The sequence below is a fragment of the Gorilla gorilla genome, chromosome 4 (genome assembly GCF_029281585.2).
Source record: "Gorilla gorilla gorilla isolate KB3781 chromosome 4, NHGRI_mGorGor1-v2.1_pri, whole genome shotgun sequence".
Taxonomy (NCBI): domain Eukaryota; kingdom Metazoa; phylum Chordata; class Mammalia; order Primates; family Hominidae; genus Gorilla; species Gorilla gorilla.
Window position 1 is genome coordinate 164,248,525 of NC_073228.2, and position 15,100 is coordinate 164,263,624.

The 15,100-nt window shown below is 42.1% G+C and overlaps 1 protein-coding gene across 3 annotated transcripts; it reads left to right on the forward strand.

Annotated features, from left to right (window-relative positions):
- The first annotated feature begins 828 nt into the window (after positions 1 to 828).
- Positions 829 to 7,735, forward strand: PTTG1 (PTTG1 regulator of sister chromatid separation, securin). Of its 3 annotated transcripts, none has more exons than XM_004042935.5 (6): positions 829 to 937; positions 1,365 to 1,466; positions 1,772 to 1,956; positions 3,225 to 3,318; positions 6,710 to 6,868; positions 7,599 to 7,735. In XM_004042935.5, the coding sequence occupies exons 2-6, from the start codon at positions 1,376 to 1,378 to the stop codon at positions 7,676 to 7,678; spliced, it is 609 nt and encodes a 202-aa protein (XP_004042983.3). In that variant the 5' UTR covers positions 829 to 937; positions 1,365 to 1,375; the 3' UTR covers positions 7,679 to 7,735. The 3 variants fall into 3 exon arrangements, with proteins under 3 accessions (XP_004042983.3, XP_018884090.3, XP_055243499.1); XM_019028545.4 differs by having other exon boundaries at positions 926 to 1,286; XM_055387524.2 differs by lacking the exon at positions 829 to 937 and adding an exon at positions 945 to 1,219.
- Positions 7,736 to 15,100: the final 7,365 nt, after the last annotated feature.

Consider the following 15,100-nt stretch of genomic DNA (forward strand, 5'->3'; position numbering starts at 1 on the left):
AGCGGAGTTTGAATGACACAGGTCAGCCTTATCTTTTGAATTTATATCTTCATCTTGTAGTTGTTCAATGTATTCCATTTTACTATAGAAACAGGAAAAGGTCGTCAACTTTTTCAAACAAAATTTCTTTTCATATCTGGGAAATTGGAATTCCTTTTTTATATCTTTATTATCTCTCTGATATTCTCTTGCTCCCTGGCCAAGCCCTTCCAGGCAACTTTGGTTAATATATTATTGAGATGTTAGAGGTTTAAATAAATCACTATCAAAGGATAGAATTTTAAGGGAAGACTAAATTATGTATTCATTAGAATCATAATTTTGTTCCTAAGACAGATTCGTGATGGTATAATAGAAACAGCGTCTTAGCCTGAAGTATTGAGGATAGTCCTAAGATTAGGGAATGATCAGTTCGTTCTTAATCATAAGCATAAGAGAATGACTCAAACGCTGCTGTTTGATCTACCTGTACTTACATTTCTTCTTAATTTTAAATTCTTCTCTGCTAGTATTCTTTAGATCCAACATTGGTTGTTTCCCCCATTTCTACAATATTTCTATTTATTTTCCATCCTTTTTACAGGGTCATCTAAATAAAAATATCTTAAAGCAATAAAACATTGTTATTGAGTCAGTACCTCAGTCCATGCAGCTTAATAATATGGAGAGCAAAAAAAAAGCCTCTCGATTTATTTTTTAATATTGCACGATCCTAGTTTTTTCTTCCCAGAAAACGTGCCACAAAGTTTGCAAGAAAGAGCTTTTGGGGCGGAGCCCTGGCTGCTTAGGTCCTTTCCATTGGTTCTACTTGGTGACCACGCCCACGGCCCCGCCTCCTGGGCGGAAGAGCCAATTGGGCCGCGAGTTGTGGTTTAAACCGGGAGTGCGCCGCGTCCGTTCACCGCGGCCTCAGATGAATGCGGCTGTTAAGACCTGCGTGAGTGAATGGAAGGGTCGCGGGTGGTTAGTTGAGCCGGCTCCGGCGGGGAAGGAGGCGGGCTGCGGCTGCGGCTGAAGCTGGGGCTGAAGCTGGGGTTGAAGCTGGGGCTGGGGTTGGGGGACTGCCCGGGGCTTAGATGGCTCCGAGCCCGTTTGAGCGTGGTCTCGGACTGCTAACTGGACCAACGGCAACTGTCTGATGAGTGCCAGCCCCAAACCGCGCGCTGCTCGGGACCTTAGAGCCTCTGACTCAGGCTGGAAGATTTGAGAGCTGGATTAAGTACTTGTTGGCTCACGCCCGTGACTGTTCCGCTGTTTAGCTGTTGTTTTTGTGTGGACACTCCTGGGTTAGAAAGTTTGGTATGTTGCTATACCTTTGCTTCTCCTACCTTCCCCAATATCTAATATGTATTTATCATTCTTAGAATAATCCAGAATGGCTACTCTGATCTATGTTGATAAGGAAAATGGAGAACCAGGCACCCGTGTGGCTGCTAAGGATGGGCTGAAGCTGGGGTCTGCACCTTGTAAGTATACAAGGCTGCAGTCGGATACACTGGTATTGTGGACGTGGCCTGGAGCTGGACGAGACATTTAGTGTACTTTTTGGGCAATTGGAGTCGTTTGTTATTGGTCCTTTTTCATTTTTAATATCTTAATGAGATGATTTAAGGAAGTTACTGAATCTCTGCTATTAGGCCTATCATAGCCATGCCACTACCAAAAGCGGGGGGTGGGTTTGGGGGTGAGAGGTCAAGTTTATATACACAGTATTTAAGTTGTACAGGTATTTTGCTGCTGGAATATTCTTATGGTAAGACTTTTTCTTCAGCAATCAAAGCCTTAGATGGGAGATCTCAAGTTTCAACACCACGTTTTGGCAAAACGTTCGATGCCCCACCAGCCTTACCTAAAGCTACCAGAAAGGCTTTGGGAACCGTCAACAGAGCTACAGAAAAGTCTGTAAAGACCAAGGGACCCCTCAAACAAAAACAGCCAAGCTTTTCTGCCAAAAAGGTAAGTGTTGGCTATAAAGACACTGTTTAAACACTTAAGCACTTTTGACTCTTAAAATGACTATTGGCATCATCCTACCTCGCTTTCTTCCCTCTGAGTAGGAGGGAAATAGAGGTTAGCAAGCAGAGTAGTGGAGGAGACTCAGATTGTCCTTGTGGACTTCTTGGTACCTTGAGATTGGAAATCTCAGATGCAGCTAATGCATATTTTTGCCTCACCTGTCCTTAACTAGTGTCTTGAAACTGGTTGGTGGTGTCTACTTACAGATACATACTGAGAGAGAGGGTGCCTTAAGAGGTTCTGTTGCTGCTTTAATAGCACAGGTGCTGCCATTCTCCTAGCCTTCCAGGGCAAGCAGCAGCTTGTTAGGTGACAATTTGCTAGCATGTTGATCTTTGTGTGAGTGTGAGTCACAAGTTACAGGTCTGTGTATCCCAGATGAGAGGACTTTGCTGTGAAAGATGACATTAGCATGTGGATTAACACTTTATTTGAATAACTGTTTTGTTTAATTTGCATTAGGAAACAACTAGTGAGTTACATATAGTGCAACTTAGGACAAGGATGTCTTCTTTAAAAAGTGAATTAACTTAAAGAAAAATATTAAATACAGGAATTGCAAAGACATGGCAAAAACAATGAGACACAGAACCGAAGTGTGAGAACCCCATAGGGAATTCTAGGCATGCATATGTGAGGTGAGATAAAGCAGGAACATGCCGGCTTCCATTGTAGCACCCTTCTGTAGTAGACTGTAGTAGACTTGTCAACTCCAGACTAGAAGATTGCCCATGGTGTTTATTCTAAAGTCCTTGACGGTGTCTTGCTGCCTCTTACTCAGTGTGTGTATTTGAGGAACACAAACTTGTTTTTAATATTAGCCAAGCAAATAATTTAAGGTAACACTTGTGGAAAAAATCGCACTCCTATAAGCCAAAAATGGCTTTGATGATTAGCTACTATCCTGGGTGATTCATGCCCATTTTCTCCTCTGTTAGGTTGAATAATTGCATTGATTAGCTCTGAATTAACTGCATTCTTGATCACTTATGCTGACAGGTGCTGGTACTTAAATTTCAGATTTTAACTTTTGAGTCATGCTACTCGAATTACATTTGAATCATATTATTTGAAGTATATTTAGGTGCAATTATGAAAACTAAGGATTATGGCTTCTTAGAAGGCAGCATGAAATTGACAAATTTAAAAACTAATCAGCTAATAAGACTTCCACTCTCACTAACCCATATTTTCTTTGGCTGTTCTAGATGACTGAGAAGACTGTTAAAGCAAAAAGCTCTGTTCCTGCCTCAGATGATGCCTATCCAGAAATAGAAAAATTCTTTCCCTTCAATCCTCTAGGTAGTATCTTTTGCAATTGCGAAAAGTGCTTTTGGCCTTTAGTTTCTTAGTATTCAGCTCAGCTGTAACTTGTTATGAATATAATATATGACCAAAAACTATGATGAGACTGTCTGAATCTGGGTTGCTTTGGACAAGTGTACTTGTTGATGGAATTATTTGCAAGGTATCATCTTAGGTCAGGAGGGGAATAGGAACAAAGATGTAGAAGACATTGTTCCTGTCTGTAAAAGCTTATCACCTAGAGGAGGTAAGATGTATTCATGAACGTTGAATAAGTCCCATTGTGGACAGTCTTTCTCACAAGGCTTTTAGAAGTGAGCTTTATGTCAAGTTGAGCAATGCCTGAGAGTAATTTGGTAGGATTATTTCTTTGGTTTGAAAAATCTACATAAGACAGTGAAGACGTGTTTTTCAAATTTCTTCAACCTGCTACATGTATCTGAAGTATTTTCTGTTTTGGAAACAGCTTTTCAAGCTTTAATTTACTCAACCATTTGAGGAGAAGCTACTGTGTGTCAGGCATCATTAGGTCCTGGACACACTGTTTAACAAGATGGGCCCTGCCTATGGGAGCCCATAATTTGAAGGGAAAGTCAGATGCTGGACAAGTCATCTCACTGTGAGTGAGCCAGAAAAAACAGCATTGTAGGTCAAAGTGGTGCAAAGATCGTGAGGTAGGAAAAGAGACTAAAGTGGTTCTAGGAAAAATACAGACAGAGTAAAGGAGGATACAGGTGAGGTGTGGGATCAGATCAGGGAGGGCCTTACAGATTTCTGAGCTGGATCTTTTACCCTTTTATTTAGCCAAAGAGGTCATGTAGTTATTTTACTAATTTGCATTCAGATTGTTCTGGCTTTTAGAAACTACAAACATTTCTACGATTAGTATTCTTGAAATGATCTTGTTGTAAGTTTGTGAGTACATCTGGAGGGAAACTTTGAGAAGGATTGCTGAGTTCAAGGGCTTGTGTGATTAAGTTTTAAAATTATAAAATGTGGTGCATCCGTGCTAATAATTACCGTTCAGCCATTGAGGAAAATAAGGTAGATTTATGCATATTGATGAAGAATGAAGACCACAATATCCTGTGTTACAGGAAAGAGATATTGCTAAGTGGCCCTTCAAAATAGTGTAAATTGTTAAATCCATCTACAGTGGATGAAGATGTCTGCTTCCTCCATGTTCACTATCAATGTTTTAAAACTCTAATCTTTATCAGAAAAGAAATATTTCATTGTTTTAAATTTGTTGTGTGTATGGTGAACATATTTGATTATTGGCCACTTACAGTTTTTCTTTTTTTATTAACTTCCGGTTTGTGTTTTTCTTTGATTAAAGAGCTCTTTGTAGATAAAATTAGCTCCCCTTATATTGCAAACTTCTTTCCTCTGGAGTCTTCTGTCTGTTTATGGTTTCCTTTACAATTCAGTGGTTTTAAGTTAAATAGTCACATATCATTCAATTCCTTTTTGACTTCTGGGTTTTACCAGGCTTGTAAAAGAGCAGACTAATTCTTGAGTACATAGGCTTTAGAGAACTTTCACACCTACGGACAAAGATAAGGAAAACCATGATTTTCTAATCTTTTGAGAAAACAGCTCCTTGAAGAAAATTCAGTATTAAATCCTACTTTTGTTACTGTACAGAAAAATCACTTTTTAAAAATAATTGCTAAGAAGTAAGGTACTTGGATTTTAAGAATGAATGTTACCTAACACAGTGGTTCTCCATTTTTTTTTTGTTTTGTTTTAAAGACCCTTTTACACTCTTAGAAATTATTGAAGACCACTTTTGCTTGTGTGATCTGCTCTTTTCTGTATTAGAAATTAAAACTGAGAAACTTAAGATATTTATTCACTAAGTAATCACATTACATTAATGTAAATTTTTTTAAACATAAAATATTTTTTGTTCTGGAAAAGTTTGGAGAAGAATGGCATGGTTTATATTTTTGAAAATTTGCTTTATTTGGCTTAATACAAGACAACTGGATTCTTATCAAATTCTATATTCACTCTTACATCTGTTAAAATATACGAAGAAAACCTGGCCTCACACAGATACGTTTTTAATAGTCTTTTCAGATAAGTGTGGATAGGTTTTTTTGCCACTACACTAAAACCCACAAGTGGCTGTTTCTGAATATAAAATTGCAATGTGGAATCTGAAACCGTATCAATGAGCATTTTGTATCTTGACAGTAAAATCCATTGGTCTATTTTGCTCTTGGAATGTATCTTATATTCTTGCATCTATCTTGCATTGATCATTCAGAAATACTGGTTCACTGAGATATGTAGATACCCACATGTTGAGATGCTTTATTATACAATATCAAAAGCACATTAATACCACAACTGATCTCATCAGAAAAGTTTAAGGCACCTGTCAAGCTAATGACTGCAGATAAGTTTTCCAAAATTCCTTTTTTTGGCCAGATGCAGTGGCTCACGCCTGTAATCCCAGCACTTTGGGAGGCAAGGCGGGCGGATCACCTGAGGTCATGAGTTCAAGACCAGCCTGGCCAACATGGTGAAACCCCGTCTGTACTAAAAATACAAAAATTATCCGGGTGTGGTGGGCACACCTGTAATCCCAGCTACTTGGGAGACTGAGGCAGGAGAATCGCTTGAACCCAGGAGGCAGAGGTTGCAGTGAACGGAGATCGTGCCACTGCACTGCAGCCTAGGTGAAAGAGTGAGACTCTGTCTCAAAAAAAAAAAAAATTCATTTTTTAATTTTTGACAAAATTTTAACGTTTTATATTCTGCCATTGGCAACAAAGGCTGTCAGTTTTCCTTGAGGTGATAGACTTCTTTCATTCCTTTAAGAAAAAGTGTGACAAGCACCCAGGTCTGAGTGACTGTGGGATTTCTTGCAGTTGTTAATTCAAGTAAAAACAGTATTCCGGGAAAATGTTCTCTAGTTTTAGCTTGCAACTCAGATAGTTGCACAAATCCTTTTAATCATATTTTGGTGTACAGTGGAAGTGCTTTATGGCATACTTCTCATTTTATCACACAGAACATTAAAAAGACATCTCAAGGATGGAGAGCTAATAAAATTAATACTTTCTACTGCATATGGTGAAGTGACAGTAAGTGAAACTGGCATTTTTAAACTACAGGTGAAGAAGGATGCAGAACAGAGAGACTGCTAATATGGTTTACTGTCACTGCCTTGATTTGTGTTGAGGCACCAGCAGCTTTCTCCACCACTGCCTTGGTACCATCATTACAAATGTCAACCCAGTGGAAAAAGGTGTGAATATTGTCATGAAAATAGTTTTGACCTCATGGACCCCCTGAAAGGGTCTCAGACCACAAGGGGTCTACAGCCCACACTAAGAACTGCTGCCCTGAAAAAAACGCTTTCTCTCTGTAACAGACTTTGAGAGTTTTGACCTGCCTGAAGAGCACCAGATTGCGCACCTCCCCTTGAGTGGAGTGCCTCTCATGATCCTTGACGAGGAGAGAGAGCTTGAAAAGCTGTTTCAGCTGGGCCCCCCTTCACCTGTGAGGATGCCCTCTCCACCATGGGAATCCAGTAAGTGAGCAAGTGCTCTTCTAGAAGGGCTGCAAACAATTTGTTTCATAACACTTCCATTACCATGGGAACAGAGTTGTGCGGGAGGTGAGCCTGTGAGTAATTTCTATCCTTCAAATGACAAGGATTAGTTTTCAGAAAAATAAACTATTCTCGATTAATACTGCTTTTCAGTCCCAAATGCCCCAGTAAAATTGTTATTCTGGAAACTGGATAGTCTTACTACAGCCAAAAGATTAATTCTCACTTACATCTTCTTAGGCTATAAGTTGAAGAATATATAATAAACTTGCTTGGAATGATGATTCCATGTTATATCCAAAGCTAATATAAGATCAAAACACCTGTGCTGTAGCATAGACTGACAATAACTTCTTACTGCAGAAGGTTTGAGGTCTTCGTTTGAACTGATAGTCAAAGCCAACATTATGTTTTCTGTTTGTTCTGATGTGGGATAATTTGTCCTAATAAGTTACATTAGTGAGACTGTTAACTCTTACTTTGGTCTCTAGGAACAATAGAGATTCAGATACTTCTAAGACTTACTTCCTAATGAAAGTCAATTCTGGGGCCACAGACACATTCCAAAAAATGTGTCAGGAGGGGATGGAGGTGATTGATTTGACAAAAGGAAAAACATGAATTTTTGATTGACAGCTAATGTCTTTGTTGATATGGACAATGACTCAAGGATTTGCAGAAATTTTAATAAGAGATTCCTGTTTTCTAGATCTGTTGCAGTCTCCTTCAAGCATTCTGTCGACCCTGGATGTTGAATTGCCACCTGTTTGCTGTGACATAGATATTTAAATTTCTTAGTGCTTCAGAGTTTGTGTGTATTTGTATTAATAAAGATTCTTTAACAGATTCTTCCTAGTATTGTGGTTGCTTTTCCATGGAGGTTACTTAAAACAACATGAAAGCTAGCTGAGGTGTTTAACAAAGAGTCTATAATGTGACAATAGAGATTTGTCTGATTTCTAAAAACTTAAATCTTTTTGGTTTAACAGCTTATTTTAGAAGCTGCCACTGTTTTTCCTGAAAAGTATACCCCTCAATGTGTACTTTATTGACTTTTTGTGGCCAGTAACTAGTGACAGTTATTAGATCTCTTAATTAGAAGAGCTACTTCCAACTCATTAAGTGTCTATTGCTGGGCATTCTTTATTGCTGGTTCTACTTAGTTTCTAATGACTTTAATACTCAGTATTGAAAGGCTCTAAATCTGAGAATTCAGCCTCCTTGGGATCTTCAATTAGGTTCCTTAAAGATCACTGGAGATAATTTACTGATAGTAAGGTCTACACTCCACCTATAGGAAACTGTATTTAGTTGTTTACCTTGTGTTGGACATGAGTATTTGAGAAGCATTATTATGTTTAATGTTTGACACTTTTCCGGGTAAGACAATGAAGCGCAGAAGTTCATTGATTTGTCAAAGATGTGAAGAGCTAGAAAATTATTAGAGCTGGTATTTTGATCTCAGTTCTGAGGTTGGAGTCAAAATAGAGATGGCAAATGGTTGCTCATAGGTTTTCTTTTTGAGGGAGGGGCTGGATATTTTAAAAATCTTAATCATTTCCACTATTTAAAATTCCAGTGTTTCACCAATCTGGCTTTGGAGATTCTCTTGAAAAGAGATGTGTCCATAGTAGACCCTGTTTCCAACACTTGCTGGGGCTGGAGGTGGATTGCTGGCTGCTGCCTTTTAGGTGGAGTGTAGGCTTTCTATCCCACAAACCCTGCCTTAAATGGCCTCAGTGAGAACTGAAGTGATCCTTTTACCTTTCGTGTCTCTTCTGAGACCTAGCCTACTTAACTCACTTTACTCGCTTGGGCCATGTAGTAACCTGAATTTGACCCTTGCTTGATGCTAAGTTATATAAGAAGTCTTTCCCTTGATATATCAGTAGCTTCTATGGTCAAGTTAGAATGTGAACACTTTGCCATTGTTATTGGAAGAAGCTGAAGGATATTAGGCATGAAATACTAAGAACACCTACAACCGCTTATCCTGACTTTAAAACTTTTTACCTTCTAAATACAACTGAATCAGTGTGACTTTCTGGAATTAGTGGAAAGGCAGACTTCTAGGAGAAGATAATACCATAAGACTACTAGGGCACTTGGCTTTAGGGGAGAGTATTAGGTTTAGCATCCTCAGGTAAAATAGGGCTGCTAAGAAAACCAAAGTATAGGTTGGACACAGTGGCTCACACCAGTAATCCCAGCACTTGAGAGTTTGAGGCGGGAGGACTGCTTGATCCCAGGAGCTCGGGTTCAACCTGGGCCATGTAGTGAGACCCTTGTCTCTAAAAAATTAAAAATAATTAGCCGGGTGTGGTGGCGCATGCCTGTAGTCCTAGTTTCAGGAGGTTGAGGCAGGAGGATTGCTTGAGCCCAGGAGTTCAAGCTTACAACTTGAGTGGCTATAATCATGCCACTGGGTGGTAAAGTGGGTGGTAGAGTAGCCTGGGTGGTAGAGTGAGACGCTGTCTCAAAAACAAAAACAACAAAAAAAGCAAAGTGTAGTTCTGAATGGCTTTCATACTCTGCAACACAAACTGAAGCTTTGGAAAACTGTCTTTTGTGGTAGAGGGAACCAAGGGCTGGGAGCAAGGGGACTAGTCAGTCCCTTACGAATTAATTGCTGTCCTCTGGGTCAGAACTGAGTATAGAGGGATCTGATCTTTTCATCTGCTGTTAATCAGATTGCAATGTGCATAATGTGTGCTGAGACTGAGAACTTTAAGCAGATGCTCCTCCATTAATACAGATAATTTGCATCTTGTGGGGGTTGTTGCTATTTTGTTCCGACACTTTTTGAAATAAGACAGACTTTATTCATACCTTTACAACTCTGTAAACCTTCTGCATTTCTCTACACCACCTCTGAGCCTGCCTCTCAGGATACTGTACCTTCTTAGAGTAGGAGCTAACAGTCAGGAATGCCATTATCTTGTTACCATTTCTTCTTTCTTATTACAAGTTGTATTTTTCTACTTTGCATGCCAGCCATGGATTTTACCTTTTTTCATGCTGGGTGTTTTTACATTTCTATTAATATTCTTAACCTTTGTTCTGGAGTATGGGTAAGGTACCTAGAAGCAATTTGATTCATTTGAGACTTGCCTTTAATGTTAGGCATCACCAGAGCAGCATTTAGCCCAGGGCTAATTTCCCCCTACTACTGAAGTGTGAGACGCTTAGGACTCTGCTGCCCCCTGAATTATGAGGTTTTCTTGTCTAGCTGGTGGGAGCAGACACTATTCCCAGCCCTGTGTGGGCTTCAGGAATTCTTCCCTCTGATCTTTTCAGCTAGTTTTCTCATACGCATGTATGAATCAGTGCTCTTCTGAATATTACAGGGAGACCCTCTGCAAATTTCCAGGGTTCTCTCTGTGCAGCTCTCTCCTCTCCAGTGCTCTGCTCTGCAAACTTGGCCTGCCTTGGCCTGACTCTGCTCTGTCTCTTCAACTCAGGAAATTCACTGGGCTCTGCCTGCCTCCCTTTCTTCCCTACTCTGAGGCCTGGAAACTCAAAAGTAGCCAGTAAGGACAGTCATCGGCCTCACCTCACTTATTTCACATTCCTCAGGCATCGCTGTTCTCTGTCGCCTGATGTTCACTCTTTGGGCAGCCCTCATTTCATATATTTTGTCTTGTTTTTTAGTTTCAGGCAGGAGAGTAAATCTGGTCCCTGTTACTCCATCTTGATTGGAATTGAAAGTTCCTTCTAGGTATTCCTTTCATTTTTTTTCTTTTTTGAGACGGAGTCTCGCTCTGTCGCCCAGGCTGGAGTGCAGTGGCGCAATCTTGGCTCACTGCAAACTCCACCTCCCGGGTTCACGCCGTTCTCCTGCCTCAGCCTCTCGAGTAGCTGGGACTACAGGCGCCCACGACCATGCCCAGCTAATTTTTTTTTTTTTTTTTTTTTGTATTTTTAGTAGAGACAGGGTTTCACTGTGTTCGCCAGGATGGTCTCGATCTCCTGACCTCATGATCCGCCGGCCTTGGCCTCCCAAAGTGCTTGGATTACAGGCATGAGCCACCATGCCCGGCCTTTTTTTTTTTTTTTTTTTGAGGTAACATTCACATAAGAAAATTCATTTAAAAATACAATTCAGTGGCTTTTAGTTCAGAGTATATGCAACTATCACCACTGTCTAATTTCAGAACACTTTCATCACCCCCAGAAATAAACCCATGCTCATCAAGCACTCATTCCCCACTTCATTTACTTTGGAATGATGTCCCTCTGCCACCAGGATGAAGTCTGAGTTGCTCAGTGTGGCTCACACGGCCTTGTGGTGGCTCCTTGGGGGTGTAATTTCCTGTCCTGATTCACCTGGCCAAACCTGTCCATCTCTAGTACTCCAATGAGATGCTTTTCTTACCAGAAGCCTTTTCTGATTCCCCAAGATCAGACTATGTGTCCCCCAATTTGCTCAATTAGTCCCTGACCTTGGCTTTTTCCTTGCACTTACCATGCTCAGCTGTGTCTGGTCTTCTCCTCCGCTCTACTGGGAGCTGGATGAGGTGTGTCCTGTGCACTGGTGTATTCTCTGCCTGGCATGTGGCAGGTGCTCAGGGACTTGCTGAAATGAGTAAAGATGTCATCAGTCTCTGGGGATCCAGGTTTCTAGAGACCCAGTGACTGCACTGTACCCACTGTTAGCATCACACAGTATCAGGGCCAGGGAGCCTGACTTCAGGGTTTCCAGGGAGAGAGTGGTGGGGGCAGGCACAAGTCTAGGAGGTCAGCTTCTCCTACCCTAGACAGTTCCTGGTCACCTGTTTGTCTGTGCCCCACCAAGCCCAGGTATAACCTGTTTACTGAGAAGCTCCAGCTCTGCGGGGGAAACATAAACTGAGTTTCTTTCTTTTTTAATTGCCACCAACCATGTTTTGTTGATCTATTCACCTTTCTGGGTGGTGGGTGATGCTGAGCAGCATTCAGACAGATTTCATAGCTTTCCAGTTACTTTTGGTTAAAATTAAACTTTGCTTATTTTAAAACTTGAGGTTCATACCTATTTCAGGCTCTTCTCCCTCTCCCTTAGTACAGGCAAGGGCTTGGCAAAAGCCCATGTGTATGCTCTGCTCGCCACACATGTCCCTTCTCCCCTTCTGGTGTTATGACCCTCGTAGGGGCTTAGTCCAGCCCCAAGCCTGGGAGGACAGCTGGAGGGAGAAAAGAGTCTGCTCGTGTGACAGGCCACTTGTTGGTTATGGGGAGTGTGCTGGCTTCGTTCTGGCTGTTGTGCTCTGCACGATGCTGGTGGCCTCTGCTCATGGGGAGGTCCTTGTGTAGAGAATCACCCTCTCCTCCACGGCTGAAAACCCTGTCCCTCCTGAGAATGGCAGCCTGCCTCTCTTCCCACGCCTTTCTGAGGTGGGCCCTTCTACTCCTTGGTCCAGGGGCTGTCCAAGGCCTCTGCCCTTCCATTATTAACCACTGGGGTCTTTTCCATCCCCTTTGAGGGCTGCAGAACCAGGATGGGGTGAAGGTTTCCCTGCAGGCCTGGGTACTCCAGCAGGTCTCCCATCGTGAGAAATCTCTGGACCAGGAGCAGGTGCCAATCTTTAAGTTGCAGTGAGTCTCTACATGCCGATGATCCTCTCCTTCTCCCCGCAGTGCAGTGAGAAGGCTGAAAAGGACAATAAATACTCCCAGAATGCTCTCTCAAGAGCCCTCTCTCACACCAGTCTTGGTTCTGTTGGTAGCACCAGCATAGGCTTACCTATTTCTCCTGCAACTCAGCAGGTGTGTGTCTGGGGGTGAGAGGCCATTCTCCCCTTCCTGAAGATTCCTATCTTTATGTGTTCATTTAAAGCTTTTCATGACTGCAGGTAGGAGAGGAACACCTCTCCCACCATGGACACAGCTTTTCTCTGCAGACATCCCCAAAGCGGGCCACCTCATCTATCAGGCCTCTTTCTGCTCCTGATGGTTGATGCTCCTAGGACTGGCATCTCTTGGCAAGCCCAGAGCTAACTTCAGAATATGCTACACTCAGCGGCTTTTGGGGACCTTAGCTGCATGTTTTCAAGCAATAGGAACAATCAAACAGCAGATCTGTCTCTCCTTTCCAGCCAGAGTGAACTTGGACATGGGTCTTGTTTATCCTTGCAGTCTCCAAGTCCAGTGTCTTGCCTGGAGTAGACGAATGATCAGTTTGTGGAACTGAATCACGGCAGGAAGAATGAGTGCAAAGAGGCTCCCTTTGGCTCTGTGTGCACAGGCTCCTGGGAGGATTTGTGCCTACACTCCCTTCTGAAGAGGCCTCTTTTTCCTACAAGAGGAGGCTGGGACTGATGAGCCATTTCTCTTTTCAGATCACATAGTGGAACAGACCGCAGGCCCCACCTTCCTCTGCTGCCCGAGCAGTGGGAGTGGGTTTCCATGGCAATGGCACGCACCAGCGCTCACCTCCGCTTTGCAGCCCTGCTGCAGAGGTGAGAGCTGCCTGCCTTTGGTATGCTGCTCAGAGCCCAAGCCAGGCTGGCTCCTGGCTTCCTGAAGTCTTGCAGGAAGGGACACCAGAAACGACAGCACTGTAGGGACGCTAGCCCAGAGGTATAAGTCAGGGGCAGGTCACATGACTAAGAAGCATCTTCATCTTACTGGAAAGATGAAAAGTTAGTTGAGTATGATGTTCTGTATTACCAGTTTGAAAATTGGGCATGTGACTAGAGCCGTACAACACATCGTATTTCAGTCTTGTAGTTGGAGGCAGAGGGTGGTATGTGAGATGCCACAGGGGAGAGAGGGAAAGGCAGGCATGGATTCATACCTTGAAAAAGAGACAGAGAATGAAGGGGGAACTAAGAAAGCAGCAGACACAAAACTACACGGTGCTTGGTGCCTACCGGGTACTCAGACACAGGGCTGTTGAGTTTTATGCGAGGGTTGTGTTGTGTTCCTGAAGACCTTGTATAATTACCATAAATTAATGTAATTTAAGACTAATCCTGACATGGATGTTATATTTGTGTGCTAGGGCTGCCATAACAGAATACCATAGACTGAGGGAGCTGAAACAATGGACATTTATTTTCTTACAATTCTGGAAGCTGGAAGTCCATGACCGAGGTGTGGCAGGGTTGGTTCCTTCTGAGGGCTTTCTTTTTCTATTGTAGTCATGTCCCTGGCTTCTCACTGTGTCCTCTCACGGTCTTTCCTCTCTGTTGCCTGTGTCCTAATCTCCCGTTCTCCTAAGGGCGTCAGTTAGATTGGATTAGGGCCCACCCAAATGACCCTGTTTTAACTTGATTAACTCTTTACTGGCCCCATCTCCAAATACAGTCATATTCTGAGGTGCTGGGGGTGAGGACTTCGGCATATGAATTTTGAGGTGGTGGGGAGGGACACAGTTTATAACAGGTATCAAGTGTTTCTGTTACAGAAGCAAAGTTATATGGCAAAAGTATAAACATTAATTTAAAACCCAATAAAAGTGAAATTAGATGATTCTTGATAAATTCTAAAATGATAGATTTAAAATTTTATGTGGAAGTGAGATTTAGTGATCCTTTTTATTGTTCAGATCTGCATAATCCAATTTTCCTCATGCAAAAAGAAAAAAAAATCAATTGAATGGCCACTATGAGCCAGGCACTCTTCTAGGTACTGAGGATACTGCACTGAACAAAACAGACAAAAATCTCTGCCCTCCTTATGAAACTTACATTGTAGCCAGAAGAAACAGACTATCTACAAAATAGTCAATTACATGGTATGCTAGAAAGTGATAGGTGTAGTGGAAAAAAATAAAGTGGGAAGGGGGTATGTCCTGTGGGTGAATGGGTAGGTGGAGGAATTGCAATGTTAAATAGAGAAGTTTTGGAGGGCCTCATTGAGAAGGTACTTTTGAACAGAGATTTGAAGGAAGTGAGAGAGATACCCAGAGGACATCCAGGGCTGTATCTATCAAGGAAGCCAGAGAACATTTGCAAAGGCACTGATGTAGGAATGGATTTAGTATGTTTGAGGAATTGCAAAAAGGTCAGCAGGGCTGGAGGGTAGTGAGTGATAGGGAGAGGGTTAGGAGACAGGGCCAGAGAAGTAGGCAGAGGTTGTATCATGGGGGATCTTAGGGGCTGTGAAAATGAGTTTGGATTTTAAGTGTATGTCCCTGAAAGACCAAAAGAAGGAGGCAGAGTAATGTTGAGCTGGGAAGATGGAGAGTGGGGTGCTTGAAGATCAGATAATCAGTTATGGAGTGTTTGA

Bases quoted from the DNA above. Each gene is read 5' to 3' on its own strand.
- PTTG1 (XM_004042935.5), top strand. From the start codon at position 1,376: ATGGCTACTCTGATCTATGTTGATAAGGAAAATGGAGAACCAGGCACC. The intron at 1,957-3,224 runs GTAAGTGTTGGC...TGGCTGTTCTAG, and splicing joins CAAGCTTTTCTGCCAAAAAG to ATGACTGAGAAGACTGTTAA. The intron at 6,869-7,598 runs GTAAGTGAGCAA...CCTGTTTTCTAG, and splicing joins CTCTCCACCATGGGAATCCA to ATCTGTTGCAGTCTCCTTCA.